General features: G+C 36.8%; 1 protein-coding gene across 4 annotated transcripts in view; it reads right to left on the reverse strand.

The window, feature by feature from the left end:
• Positions 1–1,996: 1,996 nt before the first annotated feature.
• tspan4a (tetraspanin 4a) overlaps positions 1,997–13,685 on the reverse strand; it is a 171,504-nt gene continuing 159,815 nt past the window's right edge. For all 4 annotated transcript variants that reach the window (XM_028015197.1, XM_028015198.1, XM_028015196.1 and 1 more), the window contains 2 exons: positions 9,108–9,191; positions 1,997–2,504 (listed from right to left, as the gene is read on the reverse strand). In XM_028015197.1, the coding sequence (XP_027870998.1) occupies positions 2,436–2,504; positions 9,108–9,191 (153 nt within the window). In that variant the 3' untranslated portion in view covers positions 1,997–2,435. The remainder of the gene's footprint in view (positions 2,505–9,107; positions 9,192–13,685) is intronic.

The raw sequence follows: 13,685 nt of genomic DNA on the forward strand, positions 1-13,685 counted from the left end.
AGATGAATACGGTTTCAACAGAAAAAAGGAAGACTATCCTTCTACATCCACACTACAGTTCTGGTGAGAAGTTTCAATTCACTCATTGTTCAAATGATATTCATCTTATATTTGTGCATTTAGCAATGTGTTCCAACTGTTCTATTTCCGCTGTGGACTGATTGTAATATTATAAACAAGACTTTAAAAAATGAGAATCACATTGTCTAATTATACTGTATTTTATATACAATTTACTCTAAAAATGATATCTACATGCAAAGATGTAAGTAATTAATTATACATAGAAACTAAAAAAGTAAGATATATTTTGTGAAAATTGGGTTAAATTAAGACACTGTGCCGGTGTTCTCACTTGTGGCTCAAATAACTTCTTAGAATCTGGGCTTTGACTTGAAAAAAGATTTTCCATTTCTGAATCTTATGAATTCAGATGGTCTTTGCTGAATTTACTGATATGTTTTGGGTCATTGTCACTTTGGAAGGTCCTTTTTTTTCAGATCGTCTCACATTTTGCTCAAATGTTTTCCTAAAGCATCCACTCCCATCTATAGAATTAAACTGTAAAAGCTATTTTACAGCACTATTTTGCAAGTTTTTTCTGATTTATTGTACACCACACACCTTTTTTTGTGTGTGAGCTCTTAATGTTTCTGATTTATGGAATATCTCACACCTTTTGGGGCCCATATTATTTCTGGTTGGACATGTGAGAAATTGTAAATTTCATTTTAATTGGTTGCTTTCCAAGACAGAAACTCAACTTTTAAACGTAGTCTGTACATTTTTAATAGGGTTGAGTTATGGGTCATTTCTGATTCTAATTTTGGTCTGCTCTTCTCATTCTAAAATAAGTTTGGATGTGTTTGTACTCCCAAATATATTATTTCCTTTATTTAATCAGGTAAACCCTGTTGAGATCTAGATCTCATTTTCAAGAGGGACCTCAAACAAACTTCACTCCCCGTCGGGGAATCGAACCCCAGTCTCCTGCGTGACAGGCGGATATACTCACCACAATACTAACGAGGAGATATTATCTATTGCTTCCCTTGAGATAACCTTGCTGTATTGTGAAAGGTTTTGCCTCTTGGATTGTCTTCAGTTCTCTCTATCCAATTGTTCAGAAGATACATACCCCCCTCCCCTAAAATCACCCTTTTTTAATCTTTTTTTTGTGGATGGTTAGCTATTTAAAATAATAAAAAGTCCTGGAATGTTCTTTGTTTCATTTCTGCCAAAAGATTAAACATACTCAGTTTGACTTTAGGGAGGAATTTGAAAAGTTTCTACAGTTTGATTGCACTTAAACTTCTGCTCTTTGAGGCCCATATAGTTTGGAGGCATTAAAAGAGAGAAGCCATTGAAGGAAACGCTTAACAAATGAAGAAAGAGGTCCAGCACCTGCAGTACTTGGACTTCAAACTGAGGCAGAAAACACTAAAGCATTTTCTCTCCTATGGGCCAATTTAATCAAAGTGCGTCTCTGGTGTACTCACTGGCTAGATTATGCTTGACTGCCCAAGATAGGAAATTTAAGAAAAAAAAAAAGAAACTTAGGGAGTCACAAAAAGGGCCAGAGGAGACTTCAAAGAGTGTAGATGAGTCTTTGTCATTTCAGCTGTGATTGGTGCTGGGGGGAAACTGCCCCAGGCCAGTCTCAGGGCTTCTGCCACTGCACAGCTCATTGAAATTCTTTGACTGAGACTTGGTGCAATCCTCACGTTCCATGTAAATGCAGCTAATAAATAAGCCACAGGATTCAGAGCAAGTGTGTTAAACGTATCGAATTAATGTGTGATTAGTCTGGTAATTACAAAATGTTTTAATGAATCTGGAGTGTCTCAGCAGAGGGACTGAATTAACCATTTTAAGCGTTGCTTCCTGACAAATTTCCATTTTTATTCTTGTTTGTCAGCTGGGGGGTTTAATGGAAATGCACATTAAAGAAATTCAGTTTTTGCTGCTTTAGGAATGAAAACACGACGAGCGCCGATCTGTCGAGTCAAAACATTTAATTCACATCATCGCAGGAGACATGCACTTGCAGCACAAAACCCGGTGCGCTTTTCTCAGCTGAAGCTCCTATTTTTAAAATACATACAAACCTGAAAATAATTTAAACAAAACACATATTTAAAAAAGGGTTACGTTTGTTTTATACATGTTCATAATACTGTTTGATAAAATATATCACAAAAAATTAGCTTTTAACACGGAGCAAAACATGAATGAGAGATAACACTGACACTGCGCTGGTCGATAGCAGGAGCACTGTGAACTGGTGACATCTGAGAGCAAATGTCATAGAGAGGACAAGCTTAGGAAAAAAAGTTTTTCAATGGAGAAAGTGGAGGACGCAAGGTTGGGAGGTTTATGAGTCCCTTTTAGATGAGAAACAATCCAAGCACTCTGAAGGGCAAAGGAGTCGATCGCTAGGCGTAAAAAGTCTCTACTTTCACTGCCTGGCAGAACATTGTCATAGAGAAGACCAGACCCAGGATCTGCAGAAACACAGAAAAAGCAGGGATTAATGGAATCACATGTCTCTGAAGACGGCTGCGGTGGACATAAAAGGAGATCTTTGGATCATTTTGTATTTTGTAATATTGCTGGTTAACCATAAATGACAAAAGAAAAATAATTTTCTGAAAGTGATGCATCCCAAACATTTCTTAGATCACAATAAGAGGAGAATCTAGCCAAGCAAATTTCTAAAGCATTCATTGATTCTTTAAACAATTAGTATCTCCAGAGAACCTTTATCTTCTTCTATTTGGTTGAATTATATTTTTTAATTCTGACCTAGTAGAAAACATTGAGTCTTCTCCCCTGCCTGCCTGGGTTCCCTCTGGGTACTCCAGATCCCTCACAAACCAGAAACGAACTGGTCTTTCTAAAATTGCTCTTAGCTATACCATATTAGTGTGTGTGTGGATGTATCTTTGTGATGACTGACCACCTGTCCAAACTGTATCCTGCCTCTCAGCTAATGACTGTTGGAGGTAGACTCCACCTGCCCTGGGACCCTGTAAGGACAAGCAGGTGTGCACGATGGATGTTTGAGTTCTTTAGTTTTATTGAATGTAATTTTCAATGAAAATATCATCTACATGCTGCTACAATGTGATCAGTTTTTATAAATGATAAATTTCACTATTTTTGCATTTTTTGTAAAGAAAATCATTGCGTTATTCACACTCCAAGTTCTAATAATGTCGGTTTTGTCTTTTTAAGATGCTTTTTAATGCAGCTTACTCAATTTACAAGCTTTGGAATTATTTGCAACCTACATTAAAGTATCTGTGGGTGCTAAAGAAAAAAGAATAAAAGGAAGTAATAAAGAAAGAAATATTTCTAAACCCTTATTCTGTAGGTTTGGAGACCTTTTCCATATAGTAAAAAAATAATTTATGCTCTTTAGTAAAATCTGTGCTCTTTAATTTTGAAAAAAAAAAATATAGATATAGATAGGGCTGCACAGTGGCGCAGTTGGTAGCACTGTTGCCTTGCAGCAAGAAGGTCCTGGGTTCGATTCGCGGCCGGGGTCTTTCTGCATGGAGTTTGCATGTTCTCCCTGTGCATGCGTGCTCTGGCTTCCTCCCACAGTCCAAAAACATGACTGTCAGGTCAATTGGTTTCTCTAAATTCTCCCTAGGTGTGAGTGTGTGTGTGTCTGTGCATGGTTGTTTGTCCTGTATGTCTCTGTGTTGCCCTGCAACAGACTGGCGACCTGTCCAGGGTGTACCCCGCCTCTCGCCCGGAACGTAGCTGGAGATAGGCACCAGCACCTCCGGACCCCATTAGGGACAAAGGGTGAACAGAAAATGGATGGAGAAATGGAAAATATAGATAATAGATCTAAGTAAAATATTGAAAAGAAAAAGTAAGGATTCCTTAAGATGTGCTATTAACTTGAGTCTGTTCCAATTTTTCACCCACACTATCTGCTTTATTTCTTTATTTACAAAGCAGTGCAAAGAGGCACATTGATTTATTTTATGCCATTGGACCATTGCAGCATTTAACATATTACTAATGTGTCTCATATCAGATTTCCAGCTAATGGCTTTTTTGCATTCCTTGTTATCGGTTAGGCTTTTCAGCTCAGTACAGTGCAGCCACACATCATGACAAAATAACTTGAAGTGTAGCAGATTTGAGCAAATTGAACTCTTTTTGCAGCGAGCCATATTTGTGATTGCTTTACAATTTAAATATGACTTTCTATTACTACCCCAGCAGGTATATAAATGACAAAAAGTAGTTTCCTGTAATGAGGTGAGACCCACACTTCCATTTTCATGAGGCCCAATACTAAGCAACTGCAAAATGAACCATTAAATCTGTCAGATGTACTCAGGGTCAGGACTGTGTTTCTAAACACAAAATATAAATGTGCGTCTGCTCTCTGTCAGTGCATTCTGTTATTTTCAATCAATAAATACAAGTTGGAGTTTTAGTTCCTATTACTGAGGAACAGCTGTGCACAGTTTGCCCTTTACCTGCTGGGAGTGGCAGTTCTCACTTAATGCAACTCCCAGCTGGGACAGACTGTCCTCAGTGCACCAGAGTAATTCTGCCATCAAAGGAAAGACTTAATTTAGTGGAGTTCACTTCATTAACCTCTGTATGTGAAGCACTTCCAATGAAAATAATCATATGGTTTGTATAATGGCTTTCTATATTGGAAAAGTAGAAAGATTTGAGTCAATGACTTGACTCAGTCAGCTGGTCTTTCTTGGAGAGATAACACATTAGCAATTTGCATTACTGTGTATAATCAGTATAATGAAGTTAGAATGTCATTGGATCCGAATCTGACTATTGATTATACTGGAATATATTAAACTGATCTGAACTGAATTTGAATTAAATTCTAAATAACTCACTTTGTAAAGTGAGTGCCCTAAATAGCATTTTGTTTTAATTTGTCACTATATAAATAAGAAATGATTAAATTAAATAAACAAAATAAATTACAGAATTATGCATGCATACATATTCCTACCCTTTATTTGTAAAGTCTGCAGTGCAATCACTTTTTTCTTTTGCTGTCATTCGATATTTATGTTTGCTTAATCTCTAAAGCAAGCAGAGCACATGGAGAACTGGATGCTTTTTGCAGTGTGTATTTTCCATAAATATACCTAAATATGGCCTAAGGTTCTCCTAATGCATGCTGCACATTACCCATATTTACATGTTGGTAAAATATGTTAGCAGAGAAAAACATGCTGTTTTTACTGCAGTGGATTTTTTTTTTTTTTAGGAACAAATGTTTTTTAAGGATACATTAGTGCCTTTAGTCCATGTGTCACTAGGATAAAACATGACAGTATATTCAACCAGAACACACAGCAGCAGATCTCCTAAATTTAAATTCTAATGATTTAAGGGTAATCTTTCATTTATCCAAGTTGGAAAAAAAATTATAAGATTGTTTTAAAATTATTAACTCTTGGTAAATTTAGAGTTATACAAACAGAAGGATTAGTCTCAGCTCTTCATGCAGACTGATTCAGTCTGCAACCTGAGCCAACATAATTTTGCAAAATAAAACTTGGTTTCTTACAAAAGCTGCAGTTTTTTCATCTTTCTACAACATCACATTGATAACATTTTAAGTCAAATCAACTTTATTTTCACAAAGCATTTCAACAAAAGGCAATTTAATATGGTTTACGTCATGATTCAGTTCTTTAATTTAATGATTAAAGAAGTGAATCATGAAATGGGTTTCGCAAACTCTCTTAAAGGCCTTTTACACCTTATTCAACTTTCTAAGCATTTTTGGACGAGTTTAAAAGATAATTTAATGTCAGCTCAATTTTTATTGATTTTTCTTCAACTTGAAAGAAAGTAAATTTTTTCCCACTTACTTGCAAAAACCTCAATCTATCATATTTTATTGCAGCAAAAAGTTTGACAGTTTCCAGTGAAATGAAGACAAATGGAAGAAAAAGTTATATAAAAAGTCAAAACTGAAGCAGAAACTTAAATTAAAACTACAATAGCTGACTTCATAAAAACTAAGTTTGCTCGCATGCTGCTAAAAACAGCTCTTATTCGTGGGGTATAAACAGATCTCTGAGGGTGTCATGAACTGTTAAGCAGCAGGATGTCAACAGTTAATACTCTGGAGTCCTGTGAGATTTGGCTATTTTTTTCAGTGCACCCTGTAGGAAGCTGGTTTGGATGAGACCCGGGTAGTTTGGAGGCTGGGTGAATACTTTAAGCTCCTTGTCTTGTTCCTCAAGCTGTTTGAGCAGTTTTAGCAGTGTGGTGGGCCGTGTTGTCCCGCTGTGGGAAGCCCCTGCTGTCAGAGCTGTGCTGTTTCCATTTGTCAGTGGGTTGCCTTTTCTGCCACAGTGTTTTAGATGGATGGTATATGCCAAAGTAACAGCCACACACACCTTGAGACTCTAAATTTCCCTGCAGAACCTGGGATTGTAACAAGAGGAGTACTAATATCCACTTTCTGTTTGAACGAGTATGATCGGTAAAGTTGTTTATTAGATATACATTCATTTTTTTAGTATGTTTATACAGGTTAGAGGAAATTGAAGTTCATATTGAATGAACCTTAAAATATCTGACTGGTGTTTAACTGAGTGTAGGTCTTAAAGAGCTTCCACAAAAATTTTGTGGTTTAAACTGTGGAATACAACTAAAATAGAAATGCGTATCTCGACACAAAACATCTCTCACAAAAAAACTGTTTTAAATTTTAAAATGCTCAGTGTTGCTATGATCTGAGTCTGGGCGTGTGTTTGAGTGTGTAAATAAATTAAATAATACCCTTGAAAGAAAGCCTATTGTTTTTGCTCATAAATAAACATTCTTTTCATTCATTGAATTGTCCCTGAGCATTTTATTTCATACATTTTTCAACAGAGAGTCAGTTTTAAACCGTGGCCTTAACAAGATCTCTAACAAGTTTTAAAAATGTTCTGCCACACCTTGGTTATCACTTACATTTGGCTAGAAGCACCAGGGCTTATTGTAAAAAAAAAAACATGAATACTGTTTCTTTCCCCTAGATGCTCCAAGTTATAGCAACATTAGAAAACAAACTGTGTCATAAATATTTTGGGGTTCTAAAATGAAGCCTTTTACTACCTTCATAAACTAGAACTGTGATAATGTTCTTAAAAAAGAGAAACATACTTGGGTATGCTTCTTATTTACATTGTGGGAATAATTCTATGCAGCCTTCTTTTATAATCAGACTTGTAGCTAGACGCATTACCAATGCTAGCATAAAACACCCACAATTGTACAAGGTTGCACTTAAAAAGGAAAAATAAGCTGTGAGTACGGTATGTGTATATTCTCAAGATGACGCTTGTACACTCAAGAAAGAAATAATAGGTCAGATAGAAGAGAGAATTTACCCTAAAACAGTACAGTTTAAGGTTGCAATACACATACAGGAAAAGCATACAGTAAATAATGCATGATATACAGACTTGCAACCTTTTTGGGACCTCACAGAAATGTATTACTTTCATTCCTAGAATGTGCAGGTCCCTTATTTTAAATTCAGTGGTTGTTTACAAACTTAAGTGATGCTTTTACTGGACAAACAGACTTTCATGATGTTACAGGCTTATTTACTTCAACATAGAGTCTATTCCAACAACTTACACACTGTTTACCTGGAGAATTACAAGGTATTTACTGACACCTCAGATTACTTTCTGAAGATTACAGCTTACTTTTACAAGAACAGACAAGATGCTTGTCTTCTTGTGTTATCTTCTAGATAACTTTGTCTAAATGTAAGAGAATACACATCCAGATCTCGCAAACTAATTTCTGGAGACTGTTGGGGTATTTACCTGGAACTTAGAGGTTACTTTTTGGAGCTAACAGGTTACATTACCAGAGCTTACATAATACTTTCCAGAACTTACAGCTTGTTTTTTATGGAACAGTGTACTGTAGTTCTGAGAAGTTACCTTTAAAACTTTTGATAGTGGTAGATCATAAGTTACTGAATGAAAGAGTCTGTTTCCTGTACCTACTCTTTACATTTCAGGAACCTAAAAGTTCTGGGAAAAAGGTTGTACGTTCTGTAAAGATCACCTTTAAAATCTGGAATGTAGGTATGATTTCAGGGTGTGCCAATTATGTTTCAGAAAATGTCAGGTCACTTCAAAACCACTGCAAGTAAGTTCTGGGAATTTAATCAGTAAGTTTTGGAAAATACTAGGTTGCAACTGAACAAATTAAATAAGACTGTTCCACAAAAGTGTCCAGGACAGTAACCTCTTGGTTAGTAGGAACTAACCAAGAGGTTCTAGGAAAATATTTAACACATTTTAAGAGGATACCCTGCCAATTATGGAAGATGCCTTGTAAAATCTCAGTTGCAGCTTATGGACTCTCAAAGGTACAACTTCAAAACTCATCTCAAGGATTCTGGAAACTAACCTGTCAATAAACTACTATAAGCACAGTCATATTATGTATAACATTAAGATGTAGTTCCACTATGTTATTGCATTTTTACATAAGCATAACAGAGACTATTATTCAGGGTGCCCCAATCTAAACTTCCCAGCAATGTTTTTAATTTGTTACGTTTTGTTGTTGCTGATCAACAAGACAGTGTTTGGTTCAAATGTTGTGACACCAGGAGATTCTTTTACTTTCGACAATATGTGGCACCCTGGAAATGAGAACAGGCTGATATAAGGCTGTGACTCAGCTGGCAAACACCACAGATCTTTGCGATAAATCTGGCAGTAATTACATGTTCTTTCCGGTTTTCATTTATCTAAAAACGGTATAGACTGAAAATAAGCCTGCAGCATCAGGGGAGCATTCTGCACTTGATGTTTTTAGGCAACATGGAGTATCTATCCTCTCAGATTAGGGAAGCACATCACGAATCACTCAGCTGCAGGGGAGATAAGAGAATTTTACGCAAAGCCAAGCTCACTATGTGGTCCTCAGGAGGCTATCCACAAAACCCCCTAGTTTAAGTCTTCATGTTGCAACAGTGTGAGACTCAGTCATGTCATAGTCTAAGCTGCTTTAATGTCAAAAACATGACAAAGTTTATTACAAAAAACATAAATTTTTAAAGCTGTCATTACCTGAGTGAGAGCTGTGCATAGAGCAAAGATCCAAAGTGCCACCAGGTTGTCGTTTAGCCAGTCCTTTACTCGCTCGTAACATGGCTGCAGAGACACATAACCAGAGAGACTAAGCCAACCTTAATAGATGAGAAGAAAACACAGCTTACAACAACAAACATCTTCTCCATAACGATTGCTCTTAAAAATGATCACTCATGTTTCCAGGAGCTTTACTTTTTAAGATAAAGGTCAAATAAAACAGAGTCATTTATTACTATCTCCTTCCTCTCTGAACAGATCTTGTTTTGAGTTTGTTTTACAACAAAACATTCATATTTATTTTGTGATGAGATAATTTCATTGCTGAGAAAATCAAATGCAGAAAAAAATGTTTTTAACCCCCTTCAGATTTATGTTGTGACATTTTTTATGCCCCGACCCCACCCTTACCAATCCAAAGATGCTTAATAGAATAATATCTTGTATCAGTCTGAAAAGGGCCCAAAACCCCTTCCTGAGGCTTTACATCACAAAAGAAGTCATGATCAACAAAAGGGGGAAAGAAAACATAGAGAACCTACCAAAATTACTCCAGGAACACATTATTAGATCAAAAAACAGGGCTTAAATCATCCTTTGAGACTTACATTTCGAATATACCCAGATTGTCTTTGACATGTTTTTTTATGACCTGAAACATTTAAATATAACAAAATGACAAAAACAGTGAAAATCTGCAAGGATAAATTGTCTTTGGGAGTACTGTCTTTTAAAACTAACATGCAAAAAGAAGAGAGATGTAATTACAGAGCTACGTCTCCCAGATCAGTGATATAAGCAAATGATGAAAATGACAACTATTATCAAAGCAAAGTAAGTGGCTTTCTAAGTGTTACTGAACGCTAAAACCAGAAGTGATGTGGGTGGCATTTGCTATATGGCTCAATAGACCTTTCACTGACATGTGTGCCAAACTGTGTGTTGGATTATGATTAATACACTGCAGCATGTACGGCCTGATGTACTGTAGGAAGGAAGAGTGTTATCAAAACAGGCTACTGCACTGTTCTAATTAAATTATTCATTTCAGCAGACGTGACACAATGATTGTGCTATATTTCAAATCTTTTTACATTGGGAAGCTGAGTCAGAGCTAAGAAAACCAAACACAATCTTCTCTCCTTTTTACTGTTGCTTGAAGTGTCAGTGAACCAGAAAATATATATACCTGAAAAATGCTTCTGGGCTGGATCAATATGGAAAGTCATGCAGTGGGCCTAAATTTAAGACAGGTTTGGGGGTATTTATCACACTGTTGTTCAACTGCAACCCTCCTGGATCTCAGAGCTGCAATGGAATTGATATAAATTTATATTTTATGGTTAGACTTCCACTGCAAACTCCCATAAAACAGATTTGTGACCTTTCAGTGTAACTCTCAGCTCTGGGATTAAGCTCATTTACAGCCATCAAGCGCTTCATCAAAAAAGTAACAAACTTTAAAACAGTTTTAGTCAGTCTACCTGAGTACCAGTGGTTTGTTAGGAGCTCACGTGAGGCAATTACCAGATAAAGAGAGATAATTTCTCCTAAAGTCATAAAAGCTACAGACATGTCTGAAGTGGAGTGAGTACTTAAATCCAGAGGAGTTATGATGTTTTTATTTGTAACCAATGAACTATTTCCAACTGGTAGTCTGTTTATTGTAAAGAAATATACTAAATATCATTGCCTAGAATTTACAATTTGATCTTGCCGTGCATAAATGCATAACAAAATTGTCAGTTTGTCATGGGTCATGAAGGTAACAGATCCAGCAGGGAAATTATATATATTTTTTTGAAAATCAACAACCATCAGGTTGTTCCCAAAGATACACAAGTGTTACTAGGCCAGATTAGATACCAGTACATGTTGCCTCCTTAAGAGTTTTGCTTTTGCCCAGAGGTCTCCTAGAGAAATGTTCCCGGAAACATTCCCTGAGCAGTTCGCATTTTTGTGGCCTTCACAGCCTTCAAATATTTCCTAAGGATTAAGATTAATTCTCTGTTTCTGTCCATTGTGATGTCCAGTCTAAAATAAAAAGTACTTTTTATTCAAAACTTTTTTTTTGTCTACTCAAGGCCTCAATCTTTCATACAAATATAGAGCAAAGTTTTTTATTTTGTGTTGCTTTAGCATTTTAGGACATTTGATGCTCGATTTGTTTCTTAGATTGGTCGGCTATTAACATGTCAGTCTGTTGGCATATGGAATTTTCGATAAATGCAATCACGTTAAAGATTTCAGGGAAATAAAATATGTTTTTTGATTTGCCGCTGTAAAGAAATCAGAAGAAAATTGGCGTAATATCAACATGACACTAATACCAGACTACACCTTCTGTTTAGACGTGACCGACAATCAGTTTTAGAGAACACATCGGACTTTCAGTCGAAGGTGAAATTACTTGGTTGCATTCACAGGTATTGATTAGCTCCAGATTTGACTCTGACAAAATGACAACATAGTGGGTGTGCAAACATTTCGGTGAGGGCCCTCACAGGTGCAAGCATAAGCTGAGCAAAATGTGTCATCTGAGGCATAAGAACTAAAGAAAAAAACTGGAAACAGTGACAACACAATAATAAACAAGGGTTTGTATCATCGCTTACATGATTGCAGACTCAAAGGTTACTCTGAATTTTAGTTTTCAGAACTGGATGATAAAATGCATATAATGAATTTATTTAAACCAAACAAAATAAATACTTATTTTGAGGAGTAATCAAAGGACCTTAGTCCTTTTGAATTCTTGCAAAAGGAGTAATTAAGGTGTTATGGATGGATATACGTATGTCTGAGTTGTGCCTGGATATTACAGTTACAGTAGGGAGCTACAGATAGATCTGATGTGTTGAGGACCTTCACATTGTAAGAGTAGAAGACATTCTTGTTGAGTGCAGTTCCTTCTCTCTGAACAGCCGGAAACTGAAGAAACTGTGACTGAGTCTGTGCCCCGTCAAGCCTAAATGTGAAGGAAATAAGTGAACCAAATTCATGAAGCTGAGGAGTCCTAATGGTACATTTTATTAAAAAAAAAACTTTGTCCACTGACTTCTGACCACTGACCCTAGCCCTTTCTAAACCAAATCAATGTTCACACACAGAAACAACAGGAGGAGCTCTGCACCTAACCTTTTCAAAGGTTTAAAGCCGTGGTTGGTGTTGACTTCATGAAACTCTGCCAACAATCCTTTCAATGCTTTCTGAGCTGAATGGCAGCATGTCTTTCTTTAAGGGAACCCTATCAATGTTTCCTTTATCTTGGCTGCCCCTCTGAACTGACAGCAACTCATCCCTATTGTTTTCCCCTTGCATAGATAATGAAAGTGCCCATCCAACTTTAGATTAACCTTTATTAGCTATTCCATTGGCAAACCAACCACACTGGATGTCCCAAAGGATGCAAACATAAATTGGGTATTGCTGTCAGTTTCAGGACATTTTGTAGTTTGTACTCCATCTAATCCACACCTTGGTACATCCATGAAGTATGGATGTACCATATTTTAATATTATGTAGGTTCAAAAAGCATCTTAGATGTTTCTTATTCTCCCAGAGGCACTGTTGTACAATGCCTTGTTAAAATTTCATAAATTTCAACAAAGTAAGGGAGAAATGTGAGCTGAAAGGAAAGTGTTGTTTTTGAAGGATGCCTTACAGATAAAAACCCAAAGTATGGCTTCCATGTGTTTCCTCCCTTTAACCTAATACACCCAAATGAAAACAACGTACCTAATTAGTAAATAGTCTATATATGTGTAATTTAATCTCAGTATAAATACAGCTACTATTTGAAGGCCACATCTGTCGTGTTGCACTTGTGGATTATTTGAAACATTCAGTATTCACACCTGGAAGTCTGAATACTAAATGAACGACAGACAAGTATGGACATAGAAGGAACATTTATGGTAGACTATAAAAGCCAGTCACTGAGGAAAAGCAGTGAGTAAACCAGGGAAGACAGAGAAACAAAACACAATAATTATTGCAAATTTAAGCATATCATAATCACTAAAAAAACTAACCTTAACTAGACCAAAGTTACAAAAACAAAACTTACAGTCCAAGAGATTGTTACAACAGTACTTGTCATGATTATTACTAAATATTAAAACATAATATGAAGCCTAGGCGCAAATTCAAACTGGAAGACTCTTTTATCCCCACCGGGACCCGTTACTTGAAGCGACCTGCCCACAATCGTCGACCTATCAACGCCGGACCAAGCCACGTCACGTCCAATCATCGACCAAGTCCCAGCTGATAACGACCTTCATTCATGGTGTCCTTCGCTCTCCAGCCGAGCTCAACCCACCACCACCCCTTCTCCTCCATTCGCCCGGTCCTGAGGCCCGCACCCTTCTTAAACCTCCACCACCAGTGCCGGGCCCTGGGGGATGACGTTCCTAACAGCATCGGGGATGCTCATCTGAAGCCTATCGCTAACGCTGCGATAACCGTTATCCCCAGCCGGGGCCCGAGCGCCAAAGACTTTAAATTCTGTTTGTCAATAAACTCTTTTAATTGTCTTCTTATCTCCGTCCGAG

Source organism: Xiphophorus couchianus, chromosome 4 (genome assembly GCF_001444195.1).
Source record: "Xiphophorus couchianus chromosome 4, X_couchianus-1.0, whole genome shotgun sequence".
Classification (NCBI taxonomy): domain Eukaryota; kingdom Metazoa; phylum Chordata; class Actinopteri; order Cyprinodontiformes; family Poeciliidae; genus Xiphophorus; species Xiphophorus couchianus.